Source organism: Monodon monoceros, unplaced genomic scaffold (assembly GCF_005190385.1).
Source record: "Monodon monoceros isolate NGI ecotype Baffin Bay Population unplaced genomic scaffold, NGI_Narwhal_1 Super_Scaffold_5, whole genome shotgun sequence".
Classification (NCBI taxonomy): Eukaryota; Metazoa; Chordata; class Mammalia; order Artiodactyla; family Monodontidae; genus Monodon; species Monodon monoceros.
In genome coordinates this window covers 45,678,192-45,695,075 of record NW_021703782.1, presented here as the reverse complement: position 1 = coordinate 45,695,075, position 16,884 = coordinate 45,678,192, and the positions used below count along the sequence as shown (strand labels likewise).

Sequence of the window (16,884 nt, the reverse complement as noted above, 5' to 3'; positions counted from 1 at the left end):
CTTTAATCCCGATCGCCTTTCCCTTTTCCCGTGGCTCTTATCACCTTCTAGCTTACAATACACAGGAGGCTTTTTATTTATCACGTGCGTATTACTGCGTTTCTATTACATATTCCACACTAGTAGACACAGCCATGTATTAGTGAACTGCACAGCACACCTACTTCTTATTGAACGTCTGTCTCCCCCACTAGACTGTAAGCCCCGCGAAGGGCAGGATCTGCACCTGCTCTGCTTACTGATATAGCCCGAAGCACCTAATCAATATTTTCTGAAGGAATGAACCAATCTACGTATGTATGTGTGTACAGGTGGCTGGGAGGGGGAGGACGAGGGAGGGTGGTCAGCGCTATGACAGACAGGGCGTGCTGTCCCTCCTGGTGACGGAGCTGAGACAGCAGCTGTGGGACTGTGGGGGGCAGGGAGGCGTATCTAGGGGGCGGAGGCACATATGATGGGATGTGTGGAGGGAGAAGGGAAGATTTCTGAGAAACCATCCATCAGACAGGGAATTCATTGGACGGAGTAGAGGAAACGAAAGCCCATGGAGACGCGGGAGAACGCCTAAGGGCCATCTGGATGGGTCCCATGGAGGTGCCCACAGGGCAAGGGCATGGCGAGAACTATGGCTGACCCAGGAGTCTGGGAAAAGGGCTGCACAGACACTGTGATAGCCTCAAGTCAGACAGACCCCTGGGGCAGCCAGGCAAGCAGAGGTAGGAGATACAGCAATCTTCAGATCTCAGGGACACAGCCTCCCTTTGAGAGCTTATAATAAAACATACACAGCAGATGTGACTGTATGTTACCAAATCACAAGATGAAAATAACTTTTTCCTTGGAAAATCCCAAAGGATCTTTTTCTAAAGTGATTAACTATTTTAGACCAAAAGCTTAAAATGTAAAAATCTCTGCAGATAACCTTCATCTCTAAATGTAATCATTCCTCATTATACATTACACTTGTAAGTAAGTATCACGGAAAGAAGCCCTATTGCAACTTAATCAACATTTTTGTATCTATGTGTGTGTGTGTGTGTGTGTGTGTGTGTGTGTGTGTCCAGAAGCAATTAGTGACTAGGTCTGAATGCTAACTCAGTACTAGGTACAGTGGCAAATCACTCACACATACAATTACCATTCCCAAAGTTCTTTCAACCTTATTATTTCTGAAGCCACACACCTGCAAACCACAGAGCCTTTTAAAAGCTTTCCAAATTCCATTCTTTTCTCTCAACTTCAAGAGCCTCCTGCCTCTCTCTAGTAGCGCTCCCCTTCCTCCAAATCCATGGCATCATTCAAAAACGTCTTCACTGTTCACAAGTTTGTTTTACATACATCTTTTCATCCAATGCCCTGAGCAAGCCTGTGAGTAATTCACCAAGTTGCTTAACCTCTCTGAGCCTCAACTCCCCACCTGGACAGGAGAATAACAAACACAGAGAGGTCTGTGTGTGTATAAAGTGAGGTGGTATGTGCTGGTGCTGTGGGAACTCGACAGAGTACGACACAGGAGCTACACACTTGTGACCATTGTCCCGTGCATGAACTTTCTCAGGCTCCCTGTGCCCTGCGCTCCGGCTGTGCCATAACTTCCCATTTATCAAGAAGCCAAACAAGCTCAACGGACGGTGAGCAGGACCCTGAGGCACGGCAGGATCCACCGTGTTTCTGCATCATCAAAGAAAGGTCCAACCACATGTTTGCACGCGTACGTGTTTTACTGCATTCTAAACTTCTTTGAGAAAAATGTATGATGAGAGGGAGACGCAAGAGGAAGGAGATATGGGGATATATGTAGAGCTGATTCACTTTGTTATAAAGCAGAAACTAACACACCATTGTAAAGCAATTATACTCCAATAAAGATGTTTAAAAACAAAAAATCTATGATGAGCTCTTGGCAGTATTTCTCCATGTGTGTTCCAATAGGTTTTGCACAATAAAAGGACTCTGTTGTTGGAGTTGGAAATGATTGTTTCTGCCTGCTCGGCATTTATCCCTCCCTTCCCTGGAAACCATATCCCAGTTTTCTTTGGGGCATCCCCCTCACTCCCAGCCAGCCCTCCTACAGTTCGTGTAGCTCACATGGGATTGACCCCACACACACACACTGCTCAGTGCAGGGGTGGACCCCGACTCTGGTCTGGACAGTGAGTATTCTCCACCTCCCTGGCCACAGCCATCAGTTCAGGGACCAGCATGAGACACAGCCAGGCAAGACAGACTCAGTTCAGGGATCTTTACTGGAACCACCGGAAAGAAGCCCTTTAGCTAAAAGGATACTGTAAGGTTAGAATTGCTGGAAACTACCACATGGAAAGAGCCTGCCTAAGAGGGCAATGCAGAAGAAAAGAAAGCCAAAAGACGAAGACCAAGCCCCCATCACAGCATTCAAGCCCCTGGATCCAGCTGCGCCTAAAGCCCTAGACTGTTCAACTGCCTGAACCAACAAATTCCCTTTTTCATTTGAGCACATGTAATTTGAGCACTTACAAGAATGCTGAGTCGGGACTTCCCTGGTGGCGCAGCGGTTGGGAATCCGCCTGCCGATGCAGGGGACACAGGTTCGAGCCCTGGTCCGGGAGGATCCCACATGCCGCGGAGCAACTGGGCCCGTGCGCCACAACTACTAAGCCTGTGCTCTAGAGCCAGCAAGACACAAAGACTGAGCCCACGTGCCGCGACTACTGAGACCTCGTGCCTAGGGCCCGTGTTCCGCAGCAAGAGAAGCCACCGCAGTGGGAAGCCCGCGCACCGCCAACGAAGGGTGGCCCGCGCTCGCCGCAACTAGAGAAAGCCCACACGCGGCAGCGAAGACCGAACGCAGCCAAAAATAAATAAAAGAAAAAGAAAAAGAAATAAAGAAATAAAAGAATGCTGAGTCACAGCCTGGGTTATACGTAGTTAAACAAGATGCCTTTACTATAGTGTTTCACAGAGCTTTCAAAGGATTAACACACATCATGCATCTCCAACAAGAGGCTCTAATATGCAGCCTTTCCCAAACTTATATGTCCAACGAACATTTTTGATAACCATATCACAGGGCTGGTATTCCAAAGAAAAGACCTTGGGCTGATACATATGACCTGTAGGTTAACCTCAAGTTAAAATACTCCAAATCCCCATTCCCTTATTATTCTGGATAAACGAGATAAACGGGAATTCATTTATCCAACACTACTGATGCATTTGTCCAGACTTTAAAAACGTGTATGATTTTTTATTCTTTTTACTAAATTGGGGTCATAAGCACAAACTATGGTATATTTTTTAGACTTAGTATGTATGCACATACGTGTGTGTGTGTGTTATATCGGGATAATTCATGAGCTGCCATACTTTTGGGTTCTGCCCTTTTTAATTGGGTTTATTTTATTTTATTTTATTTTGGCCTCTAGTCCCACTGCCAAGCTATTAGCTGTCACTGCTTTCTGTTCTAAATGTGTCTACTTCTAGCAGCAGAGTCTCTGACTCTTCTCTGGGCTAGTAAACCAGGGAAGAGAAGCTCTTTGGGAACTTTGTGTGTTAAAAAAAAAAAAAAAAAAAAAAAAAAAGGTGGAGGACAGGGGCCAACATGCTGAGAGAGAGCGCTGCATGAAGCACCTGAGTTTCCATACGTGAATTGCATGTCAATGACTCTGGCAGCTTAAAAGCTGCGTATTTCCAGGTTCTCGCCTCAGTTTTGGACAGCTGGAGTTTCCTAATACCTGACCTCCAAATGTAAGAGATGTTACAATGCTTAGCCAAGAAAAGAGCCCCTCCACGTCAATAGTAAGCATCGCGCCCTGCTTAGAAACTTCAAAAGGAAAAAGGTTTGTTGTTTTTTTTATGCCCAGGAGAGCCTATAGTCCAAAAAAATTCCATTTCTTAGTTCATAAGTCATTCACTGGCACAGATGTCAAATTTCAGTCATTTTTCAGGTGTTCTGTCTGTCTATAACTCTCAAGTAGCTGCTTGCCTATTTTAAGGAGTATTTGTGGGCTCCCCTGTTTTACGGTCCTATAGCATGAAATGGATGGGGTATTGGGGACATCAGGGAAGAAACCAAGCTTCCCCCTTGTCGTTGAGAGAAGAGCCTTGGTCCTGATGAGATGAGGCATGCAGGCGGGCTGGCTGGTCTTGGGCATTAAAAGCCCAAGAAAATCAGTGTTTTAGATTCAACCACAGGAATGGAAAGTTCCTGAATCCTTTCAGCTAGCATCAAGCTGGGTTTGCTGCCACACTTCGAGGCTTGACGAGGAAAAGCCATCAGTACGTCTCATGTCGGCATCCAACCTTGTGACCCAGAGGTACGGCTTAAAGAGGAGCCCAGCTTAGCACTGCCCTGATGCCTTTTCCAGAATCCAGAGCATATGTTCTGAAAGGCTCCCCCAGTGCACCCCCAATGTGGGGAGGAACCAAGCACCTCCTCAGCCAGCCATGTGGACACTCTGAGCCTGCCCGGCCAAAGTAAACACCCCTGTCTGTCCCCACCCCTGGTGTTTATGCTCCGAAGGGCCTCTGTCCTCCACTTCACTTCAAGGCCTGAGGACCAGATGCGGGCCTGGGTGATGGCTGGGCAGGCCTGAGGAGCCAGGGGGCCATTTAACCCGCAATTAGGACCTGTACATACCCCTCACCCGCCCTGCCCACTTCCTCTTGACAACTGCACAGCTGAAGAGCACTTTTGGAGGAAACGGATTGGTCAGCCCATCTTCATGGCCTAAATGACCAGATCCCAAAAAGGCTCACCCCTCTGGGAAGGTTCTGTTGTGCCGATCCCATTGCCTTGGGGCAGTTTGCTTCACTCCCGCATTAGAGGCAGAAGCATGGAGGGGGGTGGGGAGGACAGCTACTCTAACCGTGTACATTACTGCAAACACTTTCAGGGCCGTGTGACTATAACGAAAAGGCGTCTGGACACAGAGCAGGGAGTGCTTGCTCCCCCGCCACCCCCAGCAAGGCCCTGGCCGGGACAGCTGCTCCCGGTGTCAGAACTGGGCTGTGATTTCCGCTCAGTGGAGGGCTCTCTCTGAGCCCCCAGGCCCTCCGCCATGAAATCGCTGGTGATGTCTGAAAGGGGCAGGAAGGAGGGTGACTGGGGCCAAGGACGGATGCCGTCTGCACAGCCTTGGGGAGTGGCCTGGGGCTCCGAGGGTAGTGGCCCAAGATCCAGGGCTCCCATCACTGCATACACTGGTTGGCCTGGCACTTATTCTACACCGACTGCCCAGGTTTGCCTTTCGGTCCCATCAGCGGTAAAAGTCACCCTCCAGGTGTGCTTTCCAGTGGAGAAGACCCCACAGAAGCCCATTAGTGCAGCACCACCTTCAACGGGCCCTCTGCCCAGGCAAGTGCCTTCCCGCTACGTCACATACACCATTCAACTCTAATAAAGCAATAATGAAAGTATGAAATACCACAGGCAAGAAGATGGGAGGAGGGTCATCAGTGAACAAGGGTTTCCAAGAAAATGGAAGAAGATGGGAGGTAGATGGCAGAATGAGCGTAGAGCAAAGCCCAGGATCAAAATGCCGCAGGCATGCTGGGGCTGATGGGGAGCAGGTCTGCCAGGCAGAACCCAGTAGGGGCTCAGGAGTTGAAACAGCAGGTACCATAGAAAGCGGAGAGACAAACGGTGCTAAAAATGGGGACCGCTGAAAGAATCACTGACAATGGGCCCCACCTTCCCCAGCCTCTAGACACTGCATGGCATAAGATCTCAAAGCCAAGCCAAAACAGGGGGGCCCATCTTCAAAGACTTTGAGCGCTGTGAAAATGCAACAAGCAGGAAAACGGAGATCCTTCAAGCCATTCTTGGTGCTGTATTTATATCATAATTGGGAAGCCAAGTCGAAAGACGGTTCCTGATCTTCAAAAAATACAAGTGATGTGCCAGGGTCTTTATCCACACAGGTGGCCCCACTGTAAGGTGAACCAGGGGATAAGGGGTTCCCTGGCCACCTAGCCTGCTGACACAGGGCTGCCCCGCACAAAGCACGGACAGGAAGACACCATCGTCAGGAGTGGGACATCCCAGCAGATGCCCCCAGGCACCATATGCTAAACCAGCAGACCACATCCACCCCACGCAGGGTCTCCACACCAACTAGTCCCACTATCTCCAGCCAATCAGCCTCACCCTGAGGCCCCGCCTTCCTTAAGCAGGATAGAGTTTGCTATCTTTGGGCTTTAAAAGCTCCACCTGTTTTCTTCTCCAGAGCCTCATCCTCAGAGCATATTGGATTCTGCACTGGAGCAGGTTCCCTGCTTGGCCGTAACTTTTCTTCGTGTTTGATTTCGGGTCTCTAATAATTTTTCTTTTATAACATGCTGAAAGCCTTGAAAACCCTGTGCTTCGGTAGGTGATTAAGCTCGCACATCATTCCCACAAATGAAAAATACATGAAATAAATTATAAATGTGTATTTCAAGAGAAGGCAGCGTGTTTGAAGTCTTCCATCATTGGAATTTGTTGAATAGGATGCTATGGGGTATCAGAGCAGTGTGTGCACGCTCTAAAACACGCATGTGCATGTGTTTTCACAGCTGCTAAAGAATCTTTCTCCCACAAACTCTTATATGGGAGCCCAATACACAGAACTGATTACAAGAAGCTGCCATGGCAAAGCAGGGGAGGGGAATCAAGGCCCCATCTGCTCAGATCACCTTCTCTTTCCCTTCTCGTGGCCCAAGCAACTTCCTAAGATGACATTTCCAGGGAACACAGTTAGCAACCCTGCCTCGGAACAACTAAAAAGTAAACTGAACTATATGAAAAAAAAGGAGGTACTTTAACTTTATAAAATATACAAAATTTAAAACATGAGCCGTTATCCTTACCTGCACACCTGTGAACACTGACCAATAAAGCCACAGGTAAATTCAGCCAGGCGCAATTCAGCCATCACCACCACCATCTTCACCACCACCGTCCTCATCCTCACCTATGTTTAATAAATTAAAGGTGAGCCAGGTCTAAGTGACTGAGGCATACTTAATCATTCAATCCAAACAACAAAACCATGAGACCAGTATTGCTATCATCCACATTTTAAAGAATTTGACCAAGGTCCCATAGCTAGTGGGTGACAAGGGCCCAAGATGCAAGCCCAGGGCTGCTGGACTCTCCTTGCACACTCTTAGTCATGGTGTTCCACCAGTACCCATAATAGCCACTTGTGTCCTTCTTTATGTGTTTTATGAATTTTTTTTACTTGTATTAACCACTTTCATAAGAAGGAAGACAGGTATCAGAGGGAGAGCCAACTCCTTAAGTCCTAAAGAGACAGGTAAGGCAGGGATGCCCTGGGTGGCTCATCTAGCCTGGGATCACCATGGAGGTGACCCCAAATGTACCAAAGGAAGGGCTCAGAGGAAATTTCTCACCCCAAGGGGACTCAGTGCTCCTGAATCAGCCAGGTCTGCACATCCTTCTTCAGCTTCTTCCCTTCCCACTCATCAGACACATTAGAAAAGCTTATTAGTTTTGATATAACCACACACTATCATATAACTATACTAAGAAGACAGGGGAGAGAAGGAAGGGATGTAGAAGAATTAATATTCCTAATCTACCAAAACAGACAATGTCTAAAATTGATAAGTCAGGGACTTCCCTCATGGTGCAGGGGTTAAGAATCCACCTGCCAATGCAGGAGACAAGGGTTCGATCCCTGGTCTGGGAAGATCCCACATGCCACGGAGCAACTGAGCCCGTGCACCACAACTACTGAGTCTGCGCGCTAGAGCCCGTGAGCCACAACTACTGAGCCCATGAGCCACGACTACTGAAGCCTGCACCCTAGACCCCGTGCTCTGCAAAAAGAGATGCCACCCAATGAGAAGCCCACTCACCGCAACTAGAGAAAGCCCACGTGCAGCAGTGAAGACCCAATGCAGCCAAAAAAAATAAATAAAAATTGTGAGAAAATATTTTTTAAACCTTTTTTCATTAAAAAATAAAATTGATGAATCAACAGACAGCAGTATATTATTTAGAAATTTGAAGGAAAATATTAGCAGAAACAGATCCAATAATTTACAATTGTTCTCTGGGGAAGACACAGCAGAGGCCAAGGGGCAGCTACTTAAGAGACTGCTACATTTTTATAAGCATTTTAGCACCATTTGGTTTTTCAAATCGAGTGCCAATATTTGATTTGTGAAAATGAAACAAAAATAATAAAACCTACCCTCCTAAGTGGTCTCCTTTAGCTTAATGGACTCCAGAAAGGAGCTCAAACAGAGACAGTGTGGTTTGATGTGGTTTGTGGAGCCATGCGATCTGAGCCACTGCAGATGGGGGGTGCCTGGTGTTGGGTGAAGAGCCCTGGATCTTGAAACAGAAGACCTGGGTTCCAATCCTGGCCTTGGTGCTCCAAGCTCTGTGGCTTTCCGCAAGCTGCATAATCTCTCTGAGCTTCTTTACCGCATAAGGGCAGGCAGCCAGACCTGATATAACCAAGAGGATTAAATAATATAGATCCCAACCCAGTGAAGCAAACCTCGTGAGGAGAAAAGGGTGGGGACCTGAATGTCTGGGCCAGGCAGGTGAGAGCCATGGAAAGACAGACTTGGATAAGAGACATAGGTTTCTTGCCTATGAACAGGCACTGAGCTGAAATTTTCCCTCTCCCCTCCACACTGTTCCCCCGTTCCCTGAGACCACGGGGTATATTTTAGGGTTCCACAGACTCAAAAGAGAGGTGGGTATCCCAGGTGTCAATCTGCATCCCTCTGTACGAGGCTCACCCAGACCCTGAATCCATCTGATCCTGGCCTGGGCCCTCTTGAACAAAGTTCCTCCTTGACTCTTCTGAATTAAAAAAAAAAATCTCCAAACTACTTAGCCTTAGGATCAAACCTTAGGCCCCAAAGAGGAACCTCCAGCCCTTTCTCCAGGATAGGATCCAGCTCACCACTGTGTCAAGCCTTGTGAGAGGGTCTGATCACAGCTGTCATTTTAGGACAAGCAGGTCCAGGAACCAGCCCAAGCTGAGGCCATTTTTTCCAGGTTCTGAGCATTTAGAAGAGCTCACGGCTCAAGGGCCAGCTGCCGACTGCCTGGTTGCCAAGGGTCCCTTTTTCCCCCTCCTCTCCCTGGACTCAGAGCCTGCACTGGTTTGGGAGTGAGAGAGGTCTGGCAGGTCCATGCTTTCCTGGGACTGCCACAGAACCTCTTCCTACCCCTCCAACTCCCATGACCAGACCCACACCCATTGAGACAACACTGCTTGTGCTCATATGCCATGATGTGAAGAGGTAGAAAGATGCCCTGTGCAACAGCCCTGAGCAGAGAGAACCCAAAACAAGACTCCAGATCAGGCCCAAGGCACTCCCACCAGGATGCGGAGGCAATGAGAGAGTTAGGCTGAAATCTCCCCGAAGGCCGCAAAGAACACAGTCTGCTCTCTGTGTAGACAGCATGTGGGGTGAACACACGGACCTGCAGATTCAATCCCCCCAAAGTAAAGTTTATATTCTTTGGCACTTAATACTTGGCAAGGGTTAATCATAATGTCAATTAATACAATGATTAAATTAATAAAATACATCTGGATGGGAAAAAAGCCCTCAGAGACCAGCTTTGATTCCATGAGCACAAGGTAAAGGACCCAAGAGGGGGAGACAGCAGAAGGAGGGTTAAGGGGACTAATTACCCAGTGATTAAATGTCATTTTCCTTGAGTCAAGTGATTCTCATTTTATTCAAGTGTGCTGGAAACGATGGTGAAGATTTCTTTTTTTTCATTTTGGGGAATTCTTTTTTTTTTTTTTTTTTTTTTTTGTCCAACGAATAACTCAACCATCTGCTTTTAAAAGTAGTCTGCAATTTCTAAATTACAATCTTTAAAAATCAAGCTGACACTGTCAACTCCTGCTGGTTAGGATTTTCTGAATCACCTACAGAAAGACGGCTGCTCCGCCGAGAGCCTGTCTGGGAAACTGGCCTGTATATTCTGTGCCCCAAAGCATCTGTTTCCTCAAAGATGTAGCCGGGAGGCTCAGGGTATGAAGCCAGGCACCTGCTCATTTCCTTAGGAGTAAAGCTGATGGTATATGTGGTCCGGCCCTCCACAGGGATATTCCCTCGGGGGCCAGACCAGGTGGGCTCACAGCTTTTGGTAGTGACGGGAGGGCAGGGCACATAGTGGGCTCGTGTGGTGGTCAGGTGGTCCAAGGGCTCGGTGGGAAGTTTCAGCTGTGGGATGGGCTTGACTGGCTTGGTCTGCATGCTGGCCCACTGCTTAAAGTCCTCTTTGGTCGTGGTGGAACTTTCAAAGCGGCCACCCTTCTTGACCGAGAGCACCGGTCGGTAGGACCGAGCTGGGGCACCCTTAGGGTACGTGTAGTGGGCCTGCACTGTCGTCAGAAGGTCCATCTTTTCTTCAGGAGCGACATAGGTGGCGGGAGCTTTGGAGAACATCTGGGGCGTTGGCCAAGCTTGGTACTTATCTCGAAATTCGCTGGTGTTAGAGAACGGCGTGTCTAGCGCACTAGGCCTGGCTGGAGGTTTCAAGCTCTTGGCTGGCTCCCCCATCAGGCCCCGGTATGACTCGTTGTGAGTGGTAAGGCTTTCAAAGGGGATTTCACAGGGTCTGAACTTCTCCGGCTCATACACATAGCGTTTCTCCATGGGGTGGGCCACGTAGCTCATCTTGTAGTCTGTCAGATCCTCCAGGGGGATGTTACAGAGCTTGAGTGCGGCCGGAGGCTTACAGCTCATGGTGTTCACCAGGCCCTTCATGGAGTAGTCATCCTGGTGTGTGGTTCGGCTATCAAACTTGGTTGACGCTGGCCGGTAGCTGTGTGGCAGACGAAGCAGTTCTCGTCTTGGTTGGTTCCAGGGTAAATAATCAGCTGAAAATAAAGCAGAAGTGGTAATCACTCATAAATCCAGTCACTCAACCTGCATGTATTCCAAGAAGCCCCAAAGCCACAAGCCAATCTCCAGTGAGATGTTCCCTGAGACAAAGAACAGAGTAGATCCCTGCTACCACCTCAACCAAGGGCTTGCCGTTCCAACTTTGTGGTATTTGAGGGCTACTGTGCAGAAGAGACAAATTTATAGGAGTCTCATCATACCCACAATGCTGCATGCAGGGATTTTAGAGGGTCCACAGCCATGGGAGGATACAGGGAATCGATTCCAACAGAGAAGTCCAACCGCTGGTTTACCCTGATCCAAGAAACATTTCTACTCCTCTAAGGGGAAGGTGGCCTCTGTGAATCAGCAAAGAGTGACTGTGAAGGTGCATGCGGGGCAGTGACACAGGGGATTCACAACCCACCACTGCTGGGCCACCAGCCAGACCTACCAGGCCTCCCTGGTCAGCCGTGGAGTGACAGCCATTAAGTCCCTGTAATCTATACAAATCAAATATGGCACTCCAAGGGAATAAGGGCACTGTGTTGGCTAGCCAACTCTGAATCCACAGGGAATTCTCTTGCCTACAACTTTACAAAGAAAACAAAAGCAGCTTCCCAGGAGTCTTTGAGGTATATAGCCAACACCAGTGGAGTCCACAGGCACACTTTCTTTAAACAGCTTTATTGAGGTATAATTTGTGTAACATAAAATAAAATGTACCATCCTTCATACACAATTCAATAACTTCTACAGAGCTGTGCAACTATCTATAATCAAAATCTAGTTATACTGAGTCACCTTGCTGTACAGCAGAAATTAACACAACATTGTACATCAACTATACTTCAATAAAAAAATAAATTTAAAAAATCTATTTGTAAAACATTTCCATCAACCCAAAAAATATCAATCAAGCCCATCTGCAATCTTCATTCCCATCCCTGGGCAACCATTTATCAGTTCTTGGTCTCTATAAATGTGCCTTTTTCTGGACATTTCCTATAAATAGAATTGCACAATAGGTAGTGTTTTGCACTGGCTTCATTCACTAAGCATGTAATGGAGGTTTATCCCTGTCATAGCATATATCAGTTCACTCCTTTTTATTGCTGAATAGTACTAGAGTATATGGATATACCAAATTTTGTTTATCCATTCATCAGTTGATGGGCATTTGAGTTGTTTTCACCTTTTGGCTATTATGAAAATCTCTGCTATGAACATTGAGAGACAAGTATTTGTGTGGATATATCCTTTCATTTCTCTTACAAAGATACCAAGAAGCAGAATTGATAGGTTATATGTTAAATCTATGTTTAACTTTTCAGGATACTGCAAACTCTTCCAAAGTGGGTGTGCCAGTTTACTTTCCTACCAGAAATGTATGAAGGTCCTCATTTCTCCACATCTTCAACACTTGTTATTATGGTTTATTTTTTAATTATAGACATTCTGTAGTGGGTGTTTAGTGGCATCTCATCGTATTTTAATTTACATTTCCCTGATGACTAAAAATGTTGAGTATCTCTGTATGTGCTTATTAGCCATTCATGTGTCTTTTTTGGTAAAATATCTACTCAAATCTTTTGCCCATTTTTTAAAACAGTTGTTTGTCTTATTTTTGAGTTATAAGAGTTATTTGCACATTCTAGATACAAGTCCAATAGCAGGTATGTGATTTGTAAATATTTTTTCCCGGTCTATCACTTATCATTTCATTTTCTTGCTGGTACCTCTTGAAGCACACAGAGGTTTTGAATTTTCATCAAGTTCAGTTTTTTCCCTATGTCTTAGCCTAAAAGATTTAAAATTTTACCTTTTACATTTAGGTCTCTAACACTTTTTGAGTTAATTTTTTAGTATGGCATGAAGTAAGGTCTATGCTCACTTTTCTGCATGTGGATATCTAATATGTCAGCATCATTTGTCAAAAAGACAAATTTTCAGCTCTTTTGGTTTGATTTTTACATATAAAATTTAGGATCACTTTGCCAGTCTCTGCAACAACAAGAACAACAACAACAAGCCTGCGGGAATTTTGATAGGAATAGCATTAAAACTATAAATAAATTTGGGTGGAACTGTACCTTAACTGTACTGAATCTTCCAGTCCATGAACATGGACTATTGCTACCTGTTTCCATATTATTTCTCTTGGCACTATTTTGTACTTTTCAGCGTACAAGTCTTACATTTATTTTTTTTAACTTATTACAAATATTTTATTCATTTTGAGGCTATAATGAAAACTGTCCCTTAATTTTGTTTTCAGATTTTCAATGCTAATATATATTTTTTCAATGCTAATTTTTATATATTGCTCTTCAACACTGACACACTGATGAATTCATTCTAGTAGGTTTTTTTTTGTGGATTCTTTAGGATTATCTTATCTGAGAATAAAGACAGATTTACTTCTTCCTTTCTAATCTAGATGCATTTATTTATTTGTTTTTCTTGCATTACTGCACTGGCTAGAACCTCAACTACAGTGTTGAACAGAAGAGGTGAGAACTGCCATCCTAGCCACGTTCCCAATCTTAAGGGGAAAGCATTCAGTCTTTCCACATTAAGTATGATGTTAGCTATAGGGGTTTTTGTGGAAGCGCTTTATCAGGCTGAGGAAGTTTCCTTCTATTCCTAGTTTCTTGAGAGCTTTTATGGGTATCAGATCTTGTCAAATGCTTTATCTGTGGCTTTCAATCATGTAGGTTTGTCTTTTACCTTATTAATATAGTATATTACATTAATTGATTTACTGATGTTAAACCAATCTTGCATTCCTGGAATAAACCTCACAGTTTTATAATTATTGGTTCTGTAATTGTCTTTTAATTTAGAGAAAAGTATATATTTACCTATATAAGCAGTTTTATCAGCGCTCTTTATTCTTTGCATGGATTTGTGTTAACATTCAGTATTATTTTCTTTTAGCCTGAAGGACTTCCTCTATTATTTCTTGCAAGGCAAGTCAGTGAGCTACAAATAAACTCAGTCTTTGTTTATCTCGGAATATATTTTCCCATCATTTTTTTAACATCTTTATTGGATTATAATTGCTTTACAATGGTGTGTTAGTGTCTGCTGTATAACAAAGTGAATCAGCTATACATATACATATGTCCCCGTATCTCTTCCCTCTTGCGTCTCCCTCCCACCCTCCCTATCCCACCCCTCTAGGTGGTCACAAAGCACTGAGCTGATCTCCCTGTGCTATGCAGCTGCTTCCCACTAGCTAGTTATTTTACACTTGGTGGTGTCTATATGTCCACGCCACTTTCTCACCTCGTTTCCCATCATTTTTGAAGCATAATCTTTAATAGTTATAGAATTCTTGGTTGAGAGGATTTTTTTTCCTTTCAGTACTTTGAGTATGTCACACCACTGTTTCTGATGAGAAGTTGGTTAGTTATTGTTGTCATTTCCCCATATGTGATGAGTTGTTTCTCTTTTGCTCTTTTCCAAATCTTTGGCTTTCAACAGCTTGACTGTTATGTGAATAGGGGTGGATCTCTTTGCAGTTCTTCTCTCTGGATTGTGCTTCTTGGATGGATGTGCAGATTAATATTTTTCATCAAACTTAACAGTTTTGACAATTAAATACTTTTCTGCCCCTTCTTCTTCTGGGCCTCCCATTATCTGTCTGCTGGTGCACTTAATGGTATCTCACAAGCCTCTGAGTTCATTTTTCTCAATTTTTTTCTCATTCTTCACATTGGATAATCTCTACTAAGATCTCCATTTTCATGGATTCTTTCTTCTGTCAGCTCAAATCTGCTATTAAGCACCTCTAATGAATTTTTTTATTTTGATTATTGTCCTTCCAATTGCAGAGTTTTCATTCAATTATTTTTAGGATTTCCCTTTACAGTATTCTCTATTTGACTGGAAATTGTTGTTATATTTCCCTTTATTTCTTTAAACATGGTTTCCTGTTGTTCTTCGAACATATTTATAATAGCTACTTTGAAATATTTGTCTGCTAGGTCTAACATCTGGGCCTCTTCAGAGATAGTTTCTACTAACTGCTTTTTTCCTGGATCACACTTCCCTGTTTCTTTTTATGCCTCATCATTTTTTGTTAAAAACGCAACACTTTGGACAATATGCCTCAGCAACCCTGGATTCTGATCTTCCACCGGGAATAGTTTTTGCTGTTTGTTTAGTGACCTGCCTGCAGTAATTCTATAGAGACTTATCTCCCCTGCAGTGTGCGGCCACTGATGTTTTTGCTGAGCTTTTTTCTTTTTAATTGATTTTATTTTTAAGCCTAGGTTCCTAAGAGCCACCCTCTATCAGCATAGTTTAGCAATCAGCCTATGATTTACCAGAAGTTATACTTAATCACCTTAAGCCACTAAGGCTTTCACCATTTGCTAATGGATCCGTGTGTGGGTTGGAGAATATAGTCAAAGATCAGGCAATTAACAAGTCTTCCCCGGCTTTTATTTTCTGCTGGCCTGTCTCTTGCCTCCTCTGCACATGCACTAGGCATCATATTCAGCCAGGAAAGATGAGTAGATAACTAGACCCTTACTCTGCTCTCTTGAGCCTGCACACTGCCTTGCCCATAGGCACAGTCTTCCAGACCACCAGGAATATGTATGAGCTTATCAAGGCCTACTCTGTGTCTGTCTCATTCTCTGGATCTCTTTGGGAAATTTCTGACTCTTCTACTGGACTGTTGCTTGCTTCAAGTAGTACTGCGACCTCAGACTAACTGCAGAAGTTGTCTTCCCTGGTTACTTTGCCATTAATATCACAATTTTTTTATGGGAATGCCTGCGTATGTACTTTACTCCAATCAGCCCCCACTGGCAGCAGAGCTGCTGGTTTTCACAGCCCAGCCTGCCCAGGCAGAACCTACCACACAGATGGAACTTGGGGGAGGGGTGATGGAAGCAGCCCCAGGATAAAACACCACACACCCCCACTGTTCATAACAAGGTTTAGTAGTTTTTCCTGAATAAATGGTTCTCAATTTGTTGTATGCCTTTGGTTGATTTCCAGAGTCCTAAAATGATTGGTTTTTACTATTTTGTTACTTTTTGGGGAAGAGAATTTGTCAGGCTCCTCACTCTACCGCTCTGTAAGGCCTGACATACCCCAGCCCCAGGCACACTCGTAAGCTTATTTTAGGCTAATACTACCACCAACTATTTATTTTAAATTGGCTTCATTTTAATTGAAAATCTAATCTTTCTCCAAGAGCCATTAATGGCTCTATCAGCATCTTGAAAGCATTAGGGGGCCTTAGAGGGAACCATCTCGCTGAATATAAACCACATGTTTCCCCCTCAGACTTTAAGCCTCACTGAAATGGGGGCATCTACCTGTAGATGCCTACACACTGCCTCAAGGTGGATCGGGGTGGGTAGGACAGGGTTTTCCGGCCCTCTTCTGGGATGGATGAAGTGTTACGAAAACAGGTTCCTAAACTGAAAGTTGCCTCATGTGATTTCTGATACCCAGCAATACAGTTGAAACCACATTATTATCTAGCCTCCTAACTTCCTCCACCCAGCATATATTACAAAAAACCTCCACAGGACCCTGAAAACCTCAGAATTCCACATGACAAACTATTCACGTGCCTGAAAAGCCACCAGTAACAGCCCTTCAGGGCCAGAGTGTCATGTGCATAATTGGCAAGAACCTCTTTAAAAGAGATTCCATTCAATAATGTGTCTTTAAAAAAAAAAAAAAAAAAAAACTTAGCTAAACCTGAAGCTGGGTATCAACTAATTACACTCTCAGTCTTTCCAATTGCGTAGCGTTTTGAAAATGTCAAAATTACAACCAAATGCTACTGGAGCATATATTACTGGTGGTTTTCTGGAGCCCAGTAAAGATGCTGGCCTTAAGAGTAGTAAGAGAAAACTTTGAATATTTTTCCTATGGAACCACAGTAAGCAGAGCATATAGACGTAATATAGATGCACCCGTTGAAATACATATATTTAATGACCTTGGTCTTTGATTTCTTTTTTCCCCTCCTTTGTAAGGAGAATCAATGTATGGCCACAA

At 44.6% G+C, this 16,884-nt stretch overlaps 1 protein-coding gene across 2 annotated transcripts in view; it reads right to left on the bottom strand.

The window, feature by feature from the left end:
- SAXO1 (stabilizer of axonemal microtubules 1) overlaps positions 1 to 16,884 on the bottom strand; it is an 87,693-nt gene that overhangs the window by 46,960 nt on the left and 23,849 nt on the right. Inside the window, exons 3-5 of one of the 2 annotated variants that reach the window (XR_003790681.1) lie at positions 9,648 to 10,847; positions 8,181 to 8,439; positions 6,829 to 6,932 (exon numbers count right to left, since the gene is read on the bottom strand). Coding sequence is in view for 1 of the 2 variants with exons in the window: in XM_029201845.1 (XP_029057678.1) it covers positions 9,844 to 10,847 (1,004 nt within the window). In the remaining variant the exon portion in view is untranslated. Of the gene's footprint in view, positions 1 to 6,828; positions 6,933 to 8,180; positions 8,440 to 9,647; positions 10,848 to 16,884 lie in introns of those variants that run through there. The other variant, XM_029201845.1, reaches the window with a different exon arrangement.